This window comes from Poeciliopsis prolifica, unplaced genomic scaffold (genome assembly GCF_027474105.1).
Source record: "Poeciliopsis prolifica strain line A6 unplaced genomic scaffold, Auburn_PproV2 SCAFFOLD030, whole genome shotgun sequence".
NCBI classification, from domain to species: domain Eukaryota; kingdom Metazoa; phylum Chordata; class Actinopteri; order Cyprinodontiformes; family Poeciliidae; genus Poeciliopsis; species Poeciliopsis prolifica.
Genome location: NW_026562405.1, coordinates 6508867 through 6525468, shown reverse-complemented (window position 1 = coordinate 6525468; position 16602 = coordinate 6508867). Strand labels below are relative to the sequence as shown.

Below are 16602 nucleotides of genomic sequence, written 5' to 3'. Positions count from 1 at the left end.
AAAAACATCATCTTCAATATGGCTGAGACAATTAATCAGATTAAGATAACTGACCTGAAATAATCATCAACTGATTTAGTAATCTATAAATAGAAAACTCGAGGACACAGACTTTAAATGAACATTTATTTTTATTCACAAAAGGAACTGAATTGTTTATTTGCAGGGTTTTATTCCAAGGTATTTGTTGACATGCAGTCAAAATGGAAAGCATGTGACTGCGGTTAGCAGAAAGAAAATGTCCATGATGGACAGAACCATGATGGACAGAACCATCCTAATCCTACCCCTACCCTAAGACAAGAATGAGATGTGGCAAAGGTCTAGTCAAAGTCCAAACCTCAACCTGATTGTGGAAGGACCTTTAGGTGAGCTGAAACAAAAGTCTGCAACATTGCAAAGAAGTTTAGAGCAAAACAAAGTGAGAAACTGATGCATTTAATTGGTCAAAATATAAACAATAAAGTTTATTCTGGGCCTGAAATCATTAAAATGTTTAGAAAAACACATTTTACATCTCAGTAAGCAGATCCTGAATATCCTGAGTACAGCTGATGTTTGGTGTGAGGAACATCCCATTTCATCCATCAGAGAAGGAAAATCAAACTGACTGAATGAATGAGGATCCATGATGGTTCCAGTATAACCAGCTTCTGACTGGCCCAGTTTCCGAGCCGGACCTCACAGGGTCAGTTAATCCGCCCAGCCGTTCTGACTCGTGACCCGGACGCTGCATGGAAATCACACTCTGCTTTACCTATTCAAACAGAGCAGGGAGGATGATGTCAGGGAGAGGTGTTTTGGTTCGTTCACCTGCACCTCCCTTCTGGTAAACACACCGTCACACCTGACCCGATCCCGGATGTTCAGGCCCGATTACGGACACTGGAACCTTGGGGAAGTTCTGCTGCCAGGAGGAAGAAGATGAAGATTTCTGCATCAATGTCTGACGCATCAAAGGAAATTTCTGCAGAAGCTTTCGGTGAGGACGCAGGAATTCAACCTTCATTCCAGGGAAGGGTTGAGTCTTCTAGCATCACTTCCAGTTAAAAAGGAAGAATTTGGTTCTGGCACAGTTCTAGTGTCAGGTGACAACTGAAAAGCATCACTGTGATTATTTAGCTACACATATCTGTGCCATAACTATAGCAGAAACACAAAGAAGTATCACAACAGATCTATTTGTGGTTTTCTACTGACATGTCCGGCACAAAACCCCAAAACAACAAAATGACACCACAAAAACTTTGGGTCATGTATCATTACCTCTGCTTTCTGCGGCACAAGCTGATGGTTGAATACACTACAAGACTCAACAAAGTGACACGAGAAGGAAAACTTTTCACAAAATTACATGTTTCACTACAAAGTTATGTTGAATAACTAATAAATAACCAGCTATTCCCTCTGGATGAGGACAAAATAGGAATAAAACCTGCAAACCAGAAACAGGATGATGAAAATGTGTGAAATTAACTGAAATGTGACATAAAGCAGCAAAATTAAATTGAATCAAAATACATTAAGGTATAACTCCTTACATTTACTCAGAAACACATACTCGAGTAACTTTTTGGGAATTTATGGCAGTTGAACTACAACATAGTCTTTACTTTTGGTGAATAATATCTGTGGATCCTGACCCCACTGAGATTAGCTTCACAGAATACAGAATAAACATGTTTTAAAATCACCAGAGACAGTTTTAAATCAGAGTGAGACATCTTGCTTCTACACCAGCTTTGTTGTTCTGAATAATTATTTTCTGATGAGCCATTTGGGGATCAAGATAATGCAGTAAAGGAGATAAATTAATCACAGGAAGTACTTTACCCTTTTCATCTCCTGCTTCATACTGACGACCTGCTGGGATTAAAACTAAATATTGGTTTAATAATTTATATGTTGACAAAAAATATTTAGAAAATTACTTCTTCTTGTGAATATGTTTTATTTGTATTGTCTTTATTATTTAAATACAAAAATTCAAACTGAACTTTACATTTTTTCAGTGTGATTACGGAATTTTAAAATATTAAATCAGACGTTATTTAATAACATAAAATAACAAATAAAAGTCTGTTGACTTTTATTTGAGTAAAATATGTCAATGTTCATTTGACATTTAAGTTCAAATAAACTGGGCGAAAAAAACAATAAAGTAAAATCAGTATTTTCTTTGCTTCTTTTACTCGTTGATTATTTTTGAATCACCAGCAGCTTTATTTTGAAATCCCTGAGCAGACGTGGGCTACTTGTTGTGAGCTGGTTGGCTTGGTAACGGCTGGAGGGGGAGGAGCCTGATTGCGGGCAGCCAATGAGAAGACAGGCTGCAACAGGTGAGCAGAAGACTCACACCTGACCTCCGGCTGCTGCACAACAACCGCGCATTGGAGGCGGCTGCGGCGCGGAGAGGCGACATCCTGACGGACAGGCCGGGAACCAGAGAAGCCGGGACCATTTCAGCGCCCGAACAGAACCAAGCTGTCATTTACTCTCGTTAATCCGGAGGCAGGTCGGTGCGGATTACTGATCAGATTTAATCCGCTTTCTGCTTCAAAAATAGCGGCGATGCTTCAGGACTAGTTCCCGGTTCCAGGTCGATAGTCTCCCAGTCCGCCAGCACCATGATCAGCTCCGAGGGCCTGCGGCCGGCCCCCGGCGGCAGGAAGCCGCTGGGGAAGCTCGCTTCCCGGCTGGAGGAGGTGAAGAACCCGTGGAGGGAGGGCTCCAAGCTGGAGCTGAGCCACAACGAGGCGGCGCGGCTGGCCACGGACGCGCTGCTGGAGCACGGGAGAAGGAGTACCGGCGGGTCCTGGCCGAGGAGCGGGAGCTCAACTTCCTGTCCCCGCTGGAGATCCGCTACATCAGCCAGCATGCCGCCAGCAAGACCTCCGACCCCGACAGCGGCGACCGGGACGACGGGGACGCGGACGCCGTGTCCGAGCTGACCTCCGGGACTTACTTCCCCATGATGTCCGACGACGAGCCGCCGATGCTGGAGCTGGGCTGGCCCGAGACCCCGGTGCGGTTCGGACCGTCGGAGACCCAGATCTACTTCCAGAGGGACAAAACCCACAACATCAAGGACCTGATCCGGTCCATGATCAACAAGGCCAAGAAGGTGAGGAGGTTCGGCTCATCTGGTACCAACTCGTTACATTTACTCAACTTTTTGGAAGAACTTTTTTTACAAGTATTTTTACTATTTTTTCTTTTAATTCACTGAACGAAAAACAAACATTTTTAATCAAAACTCACCAAACTGCAGGTTCTGTTCCAGTTTTCAGGATTTTGCCTGATTTTACTATTTTCTGTTACTTATATAAATTATTATCATTTTGACCTTAAAATACCACATTTAAACTTTATATATTGGTCCACCTAACCCTGACCCTGAGGAAACTTTACCAAATATTTTTTCACTCATTTCTTGGATATGTTGAACTAATGCTGCTGATATTTGAGTAAAGTTTTGGGTTTTCTTCCCATCATGAAATCCTTCATCCAGGTTAAACAGTTGGTCACAAAATCACAGCATTAAATAAATCCACTTTTTTAAATTTCAAACAGGCTTTTAAAATCAGGAGAATAAATAATCAGTTGGACAGAGAAAATATGTCCAAGAACAAAATAATTATCTTAAAACTATTTCTCTGTGTAAGAAGGAGCGAATACTCCTTAATTTAAACAGTGGCATATAGATTTATAGATAAAAGCAGAAATGTATGTATTTTGCTTTTTCTTTTGCTTTTCATCAAGAAATATTTACATATTTTCTTTTGTGTTTTCCTTAAACGTGCATTTTAAGAAAATTGAAAAACAAAATGTCCATATTTCTGCTTTTATGTTTAATTATGTCAGTTTTTTTCCTCCATACAAAGAGAATCAGCTGCAGATCTGTGAGATTAGCTCTGATTAATAACCAGTAGTTTAATCTAATCAGCTTCAGGTGGGCAGATTTCCTGACCCGGGTTAGAACCAGAACCAGAACCAGTCTGAACTCTTCCAGTGAAAACAGACTCGATTCATTTCCAATTCAAATGTTCCCTCTCTCTCTCTGAGGCTGTTGCTCAGCCCAAAATGCTGCGTTTGCGCTGCGTTGTGTCTGCAGACCAGCGGGTCACAGATGGTTTCGGTCCTGTTGCCTCCAGAGTCTCTGACGGCTGCAGAGCTGCAGATATAGACTCTCCGGTCTGATGGCGTCGCGGCGCAGGTGGACACGCTGCCAGAGGAAACGCTGCAGGTGTGTTTCCTCCAGCTGGCTGCGTTAATTTGTCTCCAGAGCCGACAGGCCCGGGCCAGCCCGACCCCCACCTGTTGCCATGTTGGTTCAGCTCTCATTGGGTTCTGAACCAGAACCCAGCAGCTGAGCCCGGATCAAAGACCTCAATACAAACTGACCTGGAAACTCTCAGGACGTTGAACCTGATGTTGGTTTCTGCATCTTTGGTTGCTTTTTAAAAACATTTTGAGCTCGTTTTGTCTGAAATAGTTTTAGTTTATTTTAGATCTTTCAGTTTTCTTGCTGTTTCTGAAAATGTTTCTTCATTTGAATCAATCAGTGAAGTTTATTTGTGTCTCATTTCTGCAACAAGGCAGTTCAAAAACTCAAAAATAAAAGCATACGGTCACCAATTTAAGAACAAACATTTAGTCAAGAACCACCATCAAAAAAATCATCAACGCTCATAAAAATGTTGTTCACTGTTCCATTTATGATGAATCAGCAGCAGCTCTGACCAGCTGGGTTTCAGTCCAGATTTAAAGGAGCTCAGTGTTTCAGCCTGTTTGCAGTTTTCTGTAAGTTTGTTCCAGATCTGTGATGCATAGAAGCTGAACGCTGCTTCTCTGGAAGGTTGAGACAACAGCAGCAGATATTTAATGACTTTTGTTTTTTATAAACTATCAGAAGGATTTTAAGGCAAATTTGTGCTTTGAACTCCATTTCTGTTGTTTTCCTGCTTATGAAGTTCCTTCTGCAGGTCAAAGGTCATGTTTCTGAAGCTAGCTTCTCTGTTTGCAGCCTTGCTTGTCAGTGGATCTCCCAGCAGCTGGTTTCACGGGTTGAACTTGCAGGTTAAAGCTGCATTAGTAAACCCAGAACCCGAGTCAGACGCCGCTGAATCCATGGTTTCAGGTCGTGTTTTTTGTGTGACCTTTGACCTCCCTGACTGGTCTCTGTCTGGAGCTGTGAGCTGGTCCCAGATCAGCCTGGTCAGCTGCTCCGCTTGCAGACGCTGCAGCACGCGCTGCGCGTGAGTCACTTCCTCTTCCTGCGTCTGTAAATAAAGCAGTGGTTCCTCTGGGACCCCAGTGGTTCCTCTGGGACCCCAGTGGTTCTTCTGGGCCCCCAGTGGTTCCTTTGGGCCCCCAGTGGTTCTTCTGGGCCCCCAGTGGTTCCTCTGGGCCCCCAGTGGTTCTTCTGGGCCCCCAGTGGTTCCTTTGGGCCCCCAGTGGTTCTTCTGGGCCCCCAGTGGTTCCTCTGGGCCCCCAGTGGTTCTTCTGGGCCCCCAGTGGTTCCTCTGGGCCCCCAGTGGTTCTTCTGGGCCCCCAGTGGTTCTTCTGGAACCCCAGTGGTCTTCTGGGCCCCCAGTGGTCCTCTGGGCCCCCAGTAGGTTCCTCTGGGCCCCCAGTGGTTCTTCTGGGCCCCCAGTAGGTTCCTCTGGGCCCCCAGTGGTTCTTCTGGGCCCCCAGTGGTTCTTCTGGGACCCCAGTGGTTCTTCTGGAACCCCAGTGGTCCTCTGGGCCCCCAGTGGTTCTTCTGGGCCCCCAGTGGTTCCCAAAGATTGGATTGGATCACTATAAAATCCTCCCCCAAAAAGAAAAAAAGTAAACCAGATATAAATTTTTACACACATTTTGTTTTCAAACTCCAGTGAAATTTATTTGACACTTCAGGTTCCAACAAAACAAACTGCAGATGCCACTTTATTGTTTTTACATTAAATGCAACAGAAACTTCAGTTTGTTTTAAAGAATCGACTCATAAACAAACCAGTTTTTTAATATGCTGAAGTTATAAAATATCTCTGCTTCAGTGAAACATCCCAGAATCCTTTGCTGCATCACTGTCACATGACCAGCCCATGATGAAAATCAATATTGATTGATTTACATATGAAACCAATTATTAATAATAATTGGGGGAAATGGGTAAAATAGAATATTATTCAGTTAAAAATAAAACTATTTGTGCTTTTTATGAGGTTTTTGTTCTGTAAATAAGCAAGAATATTTAGCAAAAGGTTTAAAATGAAGCGGCAGATTAACTGTGGAAGTGGGAGACAGTGGAGTGTTTGGTCGTTGAATCTTTTTGTTTTTGTTGCTTCCTGTCGGTTCTCTTGCTGCTTCAGGCCCGTTTCCTCTCTCTTTGTGTTTTGGATCTGAAGGAAATAACAAGCAGAGGTGGGAGTGGGAGTGGGAGTGGGAATGGGGGGAAAGGGGCAGTGAAGGAGTAAAATCCTCCAGGATGAAAAGTATTCAGCCTCCCGGTTCTGATGGAAGTCAGAATAAATCTTCTGCCTCCAGTTGATCAAAATGATCGATAATCTCCTGGTTGGTCGTTTCTCAGAGGAACTGATTGTGGTTATGGGTTGACTGGTTGCTGACTGGTTGCTGATTAGTTGCTGACTGGTTGCTGGCTGGTTGCTGATTAGTTTGCTGACTGGTTGCTGACTGGTTGCTGATTAGTTGCTGACTGGTTGCTGGCTGGTTGCTGATTAGTTGCTGACTGGTTGCTGATTAGTTGCTGACTGGTTGCTGATTAGTTGCTGACTGGTTGCTGACTGGTTGCTGATTAGTTGCTGACTGGTTGCTGACTGGTTGCTGATTAGTTGCTGACTGGTTGCTGACTGGTTGCTGATTAGTTGCTGACTGGTTGCTGGCTGGTTACTGACTGGTTGCTGACTTTTTGCTGGCTGGTTGCTGGTTGGTTGTTGACTGGGTTTGGTCACGCTGTCATCTGAGCTGTGCTTGATGGAAACTGAGGCCCCACAGCGGAGCGATTTGGCCCCTCGGGGCCCAGAAACCGGCTCATCAGGTTATAGCAACAAATAATATTCAAATATATTTCCTTTTATCTGATGATTTCATAAATGATAAACATGCAGGTTCTCAGGAAACACTGACTGCAGCTTTCCTCTTCCTTTCTGCCCTTCATTTGTAAAGTCAGATGGAGTAAAAACTCTGCTCACATTTAATTTGGTGAGTGAGAGTTAGAAACCTGCTGCTTCAGATTCTCATCTCTTTACAGAATAAAACGTTTTTTTCTCTGATCTGAGGGGAGCTTTGTTGCAAAAGTTTGAATAATTTGGGTCATGAAAGCAGGAAGTTGAATATTTACCCATTTTGGACCAAGATTCATCTGTCAGAGGAGATCCAGATCATCAGCCCTCCACCACTGAGCCTTGCAGTTAATCAGACGGATTTCTCCAAACATTGCGCTAATATTATTATGATCATTATAAATACAATAATTACTAAAGCTCAATATTAAAACATTTCTTTGCTCAGTTTTATGTCTGAAATCATCTGAAGTTGAAAGTAAAACTCTCTCTGGAGAGTTTTCTGTAAAGGAACCTCTGAGGTCCGGATCAGAACCGGCACCATCTGAGGTCCGGATCAGAACCGGTACCATCTGAGGTCCGGATCAGAACCGGCACCATCTGAGGTCCGGATCAGAACCGGTACCATCTGAGGTCCGGATCAGAACCGGTACCATCTGAGGTCCGGATCAGAACCGGCACCATCTGAGGTCCGGATCAGAACCGGTACCATCTGAGGTCCGGATCAGAACCGGTACCATCTGAGGTCCGGATCAGAACCGGTACCATCTGAGGTCCGGATCAGAACCGGTACCATCTGAAACCACAGCTGACTGAGTCCCGTGTCTCTACAGGTCATCGCCGTGGTGATGGACATCTTCACTGACGTGGACCTGATGTGTGACCTGATGGAGGCGTCCAACAAGCGGCGAGTCCCGTCTACATCCTGCTGGACGAGAAGAACCTCAGCTACTTCACGGACATGTGTGGCTCTGGACATCCAGAACTCTCACCTGAACGTGAGTGAAACGGGTCTGGACCTGCTGGCCGTCCAGCTGCATTTCAGGAAGTGATTGTTTTGTTTCTCTCATGGTTGTTGGGTTTTGCTAACTTGTTGCTAACAGCCAAGTAAATTGTCACTTCAGAATATTTCTGTAAAAACTAAATAAATCAGGGGAAGCTAAATGTGCTAATGACATCAAGTTGGCAAAAACACTAAAGACCAAATGAAATTTGCTGGAGAAAGCGGAAGATTTCCCAACACAACTTTTCAGTTCTGTGTTTTTCTGAAAAAATGAATGATGGCCATAAATCATCCACAGCCCTGATCCTGGTGCGCTGCGCTATTCCAGAGAGGTTTTGTGCTTTTAATGTAGATAATTCCAGTTGTTTGCTTCTTTCTATACAAACTCCATAAGTGCTGCCTCTCTGGTTGATCTTGTTGTCCTGTTTCCACGCTGAGAGCGATTATTTCCCTATTATTTTTGGTCCATGCAGAACATGCGGATTCGCGGCGTCTGCGGCGACACGTACTGCACCAGAGGCGGGAAGAAGTTCACCGGTCAGGTCCTGGAGAAGTTCATGATCATCGACTGTGAGGAGGTCATCGCCGGCTCCTACAGGTGAGACGGCAGCGTTAGCTGCTGTGGTTACACCAATAAACTTTTCCAGTTGCTTTTAGTCTCAGTGGCAACAAATAAACATGAGATTTAGGAACAATCAGACCTGTTTATCAGTCAGCCCTCCATGTTTTAGCAGAAAAATGGGAACGTTTGTCTGGAGCTGCTCTGTCCTGCAGCCTGACGTCTGCTTTGCATCTCACTGATACGCAGCACAGACACACAAAGACTCAGATGAGTTTGCAAATTCTTGTGGCGAAGCTGATTAAGCCGACGTCGTGCAGCAGAGCTGTTCTCCTGAAGCTGCTGGTGGTTAAAATGGTTCCAGAAATATCCCAGTATCACCTGAGATAAGAGAGGGCAAAGGTAATCCAGTTTAAGCTCATGGTTTTCCCCTTCTGATCAAGGTCAAAATGTTTCTGCTTTAAATGAAGCAAACAGATGAAATGAACTAAAACAACCTTCAGTGTTGTTGTTGTGACCTGGTAAAGCTGCAGCCATCTTGTCCCGGTCCAGACTTAACAAGAACCCACTCTCAGTTTAGTTACTAAAACTGAATTAGTTCATGTTCTTTGATCCACTCCCAAATACTCTGAACCAAGTTCACATTCCTAATATGAACAAGTTAATTTTATGACAATTTTAAAATAAAAGATGTCAGCTAGCATTAGCAACCAGCCTTCATTCAGCTGGTATCCTCTGTTGTTGCTCACAAACATGGACCAGATATAAATGTGTCCATGATCAGACATTTTCATGTTTTAGTTGTTGGAAAGTGAAGCTAAAAGTGTCAAACTAAGTTGATAATTTTAGCTGTTTGAAACGTAACAAGGTCGTGTTCCTCTCGTAAAATCCAGTTTCTGTTTAAACACGTTAGCTGACAAAATCTGTGCTGATAGTTTCAGCTAAAATTACCTCGACAGCAGCATTGGACGTGACAGAATGTGGTAAACTGTGACTTAATTTGTCTGGCAGTCCCTGCCTGCAGCAGGTCCTGCAGCGTAAGCACTGAACTTTTTCCCTATCAGACAATCCAGATACGAACCTTCAGTTTAAATTATGTTTAAAGCAAAGAGGGAGAAGCTGTGGTCAAGATTCCCACGAACACTGGAACGTGACACAACCGAGATCTGACATGTTTTCTACAGAAATAAGTTAATGTTTGTGGGAAACGTTTCTCGGTTTGGATTTTTTCGTTTTCAGTCAGAGCTTCTTTCATGTTAAGCTCATTATGCATAAAACACCATAAAGTTCTCTGAAGACACTCATAAATCCTGGATGGTGGCGTATTTTTGGTTCAGATGAAGTTTCTGCGTGAAGTTTTGTTCTAAAAGGAGCCGTTGCGTGATGTGAATGTTCCAGGCAGAACATTCACATGGTGTCGGCTCTGCTGTCAGTTACTCATCATCCTCCGCTCAGACTGAGCTCCATTGTCTCCAGACGTCCGTCCAAACTGTGTTATTGTCTCTTTTGTTGTGTGCAGAGACTTTCCTGCTCACATCGTGAGGACTTGACTTCCTGTCATGGACAACTGTGCGACCGGTGAGGAAACGGGTTCGGTTTTGGAGTGAAAACTGGGCTCGGTGCGTAGCGATGTCCCCTGAAGCGAAGCCGAGGGCGTCTGAGTGTAAAATAGCCGTGAAGCTGAGACTTTGTTTTTACCAAGCTGTTGTCACAGATCAGCTCAGAGGAAGTGTTGATCATTACTCCATGTACTTGACGGTGTAATTATAACTCCTGCCACAGCTTGTAAAACCCCAGGCTGTCACTATGAGGGAGCAGAAAGTTAGCTTGGAGTTTGAAGGCGACGTATCTGTGGCGCTGCAGGTCCAGACGGGAACTGAATTTATTGGTTCCTTCTCGATTCTCATTGAGTTAGGAAATAAACTCCTTCATTCAAATTATGCACCATGTTGTTTTTGATTCAAACTAAATAAAAACGTGCTTAGGCAATGAGAATCCATCTGTCAAATTAACATTTCAACATGAAATGCAGCTTTCATGTTGCTAAGCAACAGGTCAAATCGGTTGCATGCTGTGCGGTCAGCGGTTTGAGGACGTTGGAGGCATTTCCTTGTTCTGCTGAAATAAAGGAGGAAATATGGAAAATCTAAATATTTCTTGCAGCATTTCTGCCGTGACGCCATCTTGGATATTTTCTACAGCAAAACACGGGCAGTGGATACATTATGAGAACCGTTAAACAGAATCAAACGACTCTGAACTACCCAGAACCGTTTCTATACAGGAACCGGTTCCCCAGCTGCAGGGCTGGGTGGGTCGGTTCTGCTGCTCTGCTGATTCTGGAATGAAGACAAAAAACTGATCAAAACTTTTCAGTCAGGTTTTACACACATTCCTTCAGCTGAGTTTCCTGCAACAATCAGACAAATTAGACATCAACTTTGCATCAGTTCAAAATGTTTAATGATAAATAGATGAAAAAATTAAAACAAAGGTTATTTTTTCAGTATGTCTTAGTTAGTTTCATAAGCATTTCCCAATTAATTGCAATTTTATCAGTTAACAAAATGTTTCCTCAATTTTTTTTTTAATGAACTACAGTAAACTCGGTTTTGATTATTTTTTTCTGCTACTAACATCGGCTTTAAGGACGAAACATTAACTTCCTGCTTACCTGTGGAAGCCAGGACAGGTGGCAGGCCGACGAGAAAGCGAGTGATTCACCTCACCTGCTGGTGGTCATAATGTTTTGCCTGATTGATGTATATCTGCTGCATGTTTTTTTCATGGGTAAAGATGCAGATTATGATAAGATGAACAAAAGGTTCATCATTAATAATTGATCAACATGTTTATTAGCTGAGCTGCTAACTGGAAAATTACATGAAATGTTCCAGGAAGTCGTATCGTAACTACACTAAACATGTTTTATAAGTTTATGGCTCCGTTGTTAAAGCAGATTTTATGTTGGCTGCGGTTCCATCTGAGGAGCCGTCATGGCGAACGGCGAGTCCCTGATCAGCAGGTTCCTCAACCTCTGGTTGTTTTCCTGCTCAGCAAGTTCAGCAACTTTCACATCTGAGGAAAAATGATTTCTGCTGTTTCCTCTGTAGAATAATAATAAATAAATCAAAGCTTTCGAAACCAACTGAAGGGTTGGCTTAGCAGGTGTGACGCCACCTGGAGGAAAAACTGTCTGGAAAAAGTTTTATAGACATAAAAACTGATGATGTTTTTTTTATCATGATTTATTTATTTAATGAGCTATAAGTGGGACATAATTATCTGAATACAGTGAGAAACAGCTGAGAAGCTACATAGTTAACTCTATATTTTTTGTAAATTTGACTTATTTTAGAGATTTTGATAGAATTTTTTTTATAAAACTTAAAGTGCATAGTATTTTTCTTATAAAAACAGAAATGAACTGATTCTAATTTTGTTACTCTATATTTGAAGAAAGAAATGCCCATTTTATTACATTTTATTTTATTAAAGATTCAACGTAAATCAAAATCTAATAATTCTTAAATATGTATTCTTGTTGTAATTCAGAGATAGATGGTGTTATACCCATTCTCATTTATTATAGTTATAGAATTTTTAGATTGGCTAAAAATCAAAAGTTTTTTCTGTAATTCAAGCAAATGAACAATTTGAAAAGATAAAAGTATAAAAATGTAGGGAATTTTTCAGTTTATTTTGCTAATAATGACATCAACTTTGCATCAGTTTAAAACCATGTTAGATATGAAAACATTCAGTTTAAAATAAGAAACATTGTTTTCATATCTAACATGGTTTTAATAAATAATCACTTTCCATGAATCACCTTTTGCTTTCAGGTTGAATTCTGGTGACATCAGATCCAATATCTTTATTAACTGATGTAACAGAACCGAATGAGGTTTTACAGCTGACTGATGAGTGAGTGAATGTGTCTGGATGTAATTAGTCGTCGCTGCAGCAGGATGAAGGTCGGCTGGACGGCGAATGAACTGATGAGTCACAGCTGTGACTCGTCATCTGCCAGGAAACGGTTAACTGGCTTATCAGCTGGAGGGAGATCATTTACACTCAGTACTGATAGATGCTCAGTGCGTTTTATCAGTCCTGCACATATAATTTTATTGTCCTGATTGAACTAACCCGAGTTAATGGCTTCACTCCGAGCCCCAGGAGCAACCCAACCCTAATTTGTTACCAGAGCTGTCAGACGCTCCTACCTGAGGGTATCTGTGGAAACTTTCCTCCGTTTTCCTCCTGATTGTTAGATTGTAGATGATAAAAGGTCCTGACTTCCTGTTGTCTCTCCCTGCAGCTTCACCTGGCTGTCGGCGCAGGTGCACAGCAACATGGTGATGCATTTCTCAGGCTTCATCACCGACAGCTTCGATCGGGAGTTTCGCTGTCTGTACGCCGACTCGCAGATCATCGACAGGTTCAACCCAGAAGACGAAGAGATGCCTTATTATCCGTCATACCAGGCCTTCCAGGCCCCAGTGATAGGCCTGGGGCTCGGCGGGCCGCCGGGTCTGGATCTGCACTCCGACAGGTAAGAACGACGTGTCCAACATGGCGGACGTTCCATGGAAACATCAAATACATCATAGAGGGAAACATTAAGAATCGCTATCATTTAAAGACATTAATAAATGTTTCCAGAGGTCAGGAAAGGTCAAGCCTCCTCTCCTCTCATATCGGAAAAATCAACACTTGACTGTGATTGTGCAGCAAAAATACCTTTGTGCTGCTTTTGCTTTGAAAATGTTAATGAAAGTTTAAAGGTCAAGCAGCCCCCCCACTAACCCAAACCTAACAAACAATTGCCTTAGATTTTTATGAACATCTTTAAAGTGATAGCGGCACAAACATTTTTTTGCGGCACAAAGAAACATTTTTTTGCGGCACAAATATTTGACAAAATTTTATTAGATTTGAAGAAGGTGCCAATGGTTTTGAGTGTCATTCATCTGCAGAGATCTGCTTCTTTATTCTGTTTAATTATTTCAACCACAATCTGAAACAGATCGTGGAAAACATTTACATTTTTCCGTCGTACGGGAAAGGAAACCCTAAATATAAAACCTTCCTGCTTCATCTCAGTATAATTCATACCAGCTGCACCTTCACCACCTTTCACAACATTTTTATTTTCTGCTCTTGTGTTTGCTCACATAAACTATATTTTAATGTCATCAAACTCTGTTTTAGTTACCAGAATGAGAATTTCCTAAGCGAAATAAAGGATCCATTGGTCTAAATGTTTAATTACAAAGTTAAGAGTGTAAACAAGCACTAAGCTGGGACTTTGTTCCTCCATTTTCTCTCCAAACTGCCACTCCCTGCCTGCAGCAGGTTCTGCAGAGTAGCAACAGGAACTAGAATCTGTTCACAGGTTTAGAGCTGCAGTTTCTTATTTTTATCAAAGACGAGTTGAAACAACATGTCAGGAGGATCAGGTCCACAGGACGTTTCCCAGGTGAAATGTTGTGACTCAGATTTGCTCCGTTTACAGTTGTTGTTTGCAGACTGAGTTTAATGACGCCATATTTTGCTCAGTTCATGTTCATCATGTAAAAACCAGGCCATTCGGTCCAAAGTTCTCCAAACGTCAACAAACTAATTCATCTGAGTTTATTTGAGGCTGTCGCTCTGAAGCTACCTGACTGACTGAAGGCTCAGAGGCACATCAGCAGTCGGCCTCAAACTCATTACAGTTGAACTTGGTGTTTGTCTCAACAAGCCAACTGTTGGATGTAACCACAGAGAGAACCGGGTCACTGCAGCTCAGTGGAAAGTTTGATTCGATCTGGTCGATTTGACCAGAACCTCAGGAAAAAGTACCAACCCAGTAAAAACAGGCTGAATTCGGCACCTTTAGAGTCTAACTGACCAAGTTTGAACATTTCCACCAAAGTGGGCGGAGCTAAATTAATTTTATGATTTCATTTTTCTCCTTATTTCTGTTCATTTATTTTGGATGTTTCAGATGTTTTCCAGTTTTAAATATTAATTAGAATTAAAAGTTTATTGATCTTTGAGCATTTTTACCATTATATGAATTTAAAATGGTCTCAGAACAACATTATTCATGACGGGCCTGTATCAGTTTTTATAGAACCGGGTCGGTACTGGTACCGTCTCTGTTTCTGTTCCTTGTTGATCTCGACTGTCTTTCGTCCTGCAGGCAACGGGACCGGAGTTGCTCTGAAAACTCCAGCAGCCAATCAAGTAACAGCGTGTCCAGCGTCAAGGTTGCTCCGGGGATGACCTCCAACAACATCTACAAGGTCTCAGGGTCATGAGAAGAAGGAACCCGTCGGCTCGTCTCTGCAAAGCCGGAGAGGAGAGTCGGCGGTGGGCTGAGGGTGGGAGGCCTGAGCCCGGGAGTCCGAGGTTCTTCTAACGGCGGAACCGGTCACAACCGATCACCGACCGCCAACTGCCAACCTACGGCCAGTCAACGGCCATCGAGTGGAACAAACCCAGCTCAGCCGAACTGCTGCGGGCAAACATTGGTGGCGCTTCCACCAAATTTCAGGGATTGGTTTGTATGACCACAAGCCCACCTTGTTTCAAAGTTCTCCAAACTCAAACCTGAACCTTAAGATCCAGACGCCGTCGCCCGTCAACGAGCCCAAAACTGCCCCCAAAGCAGAGGCCCACCGGCCAGTACCACAACAAGATGTCCGACAAGCTGCTCTTCTCCTCCAAAGAGAAGGAAACCTTTAACTTCCGGCGGTCTCCGTCCCCGCTGAACTCCTCGCACTGGGGCGGGCCAGAACTCTCTCAGCCAGAGCCGGAGAGCCAGCAGTGCCCGCCGCCGCCGACGTCTCCGCCGGGCCTCATGAGCCGCCAGGACCAGAAGCGGATGACGCTGGGCCACAGCAAGCTGGACCTGGTGAACCACTACAACAAGCTGAAAACGAAGCAGGTCTACAGCCGCTTTGAGCTGAAGAGCAAAAACTGAAAGACCGTCTGCGTCCTGCCGCACCGTTCAGACTCAGAGTTTCTCAACCTTTTAACTTTTTATTTCTTTATTATCTTCCACAGCCGGAAAACATGTAAAACTTTTCTAAGTCGGCCATTTTGGCTCCGAGAGACTGTTCAGTTTCCTCTTCATGGAAATGAGGACCTGTCGTTTTCTACAAGGGTGTTCAAAGTGCGGCTCAGGGCCCATTTGCAGCCGTCTGAATGACCTTGTGCGGCCGCCGTCCTCAATCCAAGGATAGAAACTTTTACATCTTGTAGACCAAGTTTTTTAACAAGCTTTTTTTTATTTATATTTTTATTGCAGATACATAACAGCTTATAAAAATATGAGGTACAAAAAATAGATTCTCTTATATTAACAACTTTTTTGCATTTCTTTTACCTTTGGAGTAACGAGAATCACAAACATTGATCTGATTTCTCAAATGCAACACATTCAGCCCAAATAAGAAAACCAAACTTCAAAAGTCAGAAACTTATGATAATGCAAAACCTTTTATGTTTTGTATCTAAAATGACTTAAAATTTCACTTCATTATTGAAACAGATACATTTAAAAAAAGGCTCAAGAAGTTTGTTTTAAAATACTTTTGCAGTTTGGACACCACATTTCTGTCACCAGTGTCAGTGGTTGAAAGAGATTTTCTGTATTAGATTATCTTATATAACATTTATTCTCTAGAAAAATGACCATCAGTTACTGTTAACTCATACTCTGGAAACCGGAGGGCGTAGCAACGAGCTAACACTGGATTAAACCTTCAGGAACGTTTGACTCTACATGTTGTAAATAAATGCAATCTTATGATAATTTCACTGTATAAAGATTTTATTTTAAAACTTATTTTAACTGCCCCTCCCTTAAGTGTTATCTACTATTATCATCAATCTGAATTCAAGATATTTTAAAGTCTTAAAATAAAAAAAATTAAAAAATCAGGTAATTTAAATGAGTCTTGTTGAAATTGACTCAATAA

General features: G+C 42.6%; 1 protein-coding gene across 1 annotated transcript; it reads left to right on the top strand.

Moving 5' to 3' along the window:
• The first annotated feature begins 2404 nt into the window (after positions 1-2404).
• Positions 2405-16222, top strand: fam83c (family with sequence similarity 83 member C). Its single transcript, XM_055050462.1, is given in 13 exon segments — positions 2405-2793; positions 2796-3124; positions 7901-7976; positions 7979-8033; positions 8035-8065; positions 8544-8668; positions 12951-13184; positions 14820-14924; positions 14926-14966; positions 14969-15055; positions 15058-15174; positions 15177-15268; positions 15270-16222. Coding segments are annotated over 13 exon segments (1791 nt in total). The 5' UTR covers positions 2405-2627; the 3' UTR covers positions 15603-16222.
• The last annotated feature ends 380 nt before the right edge of the window (positions 16223-16602 follow it).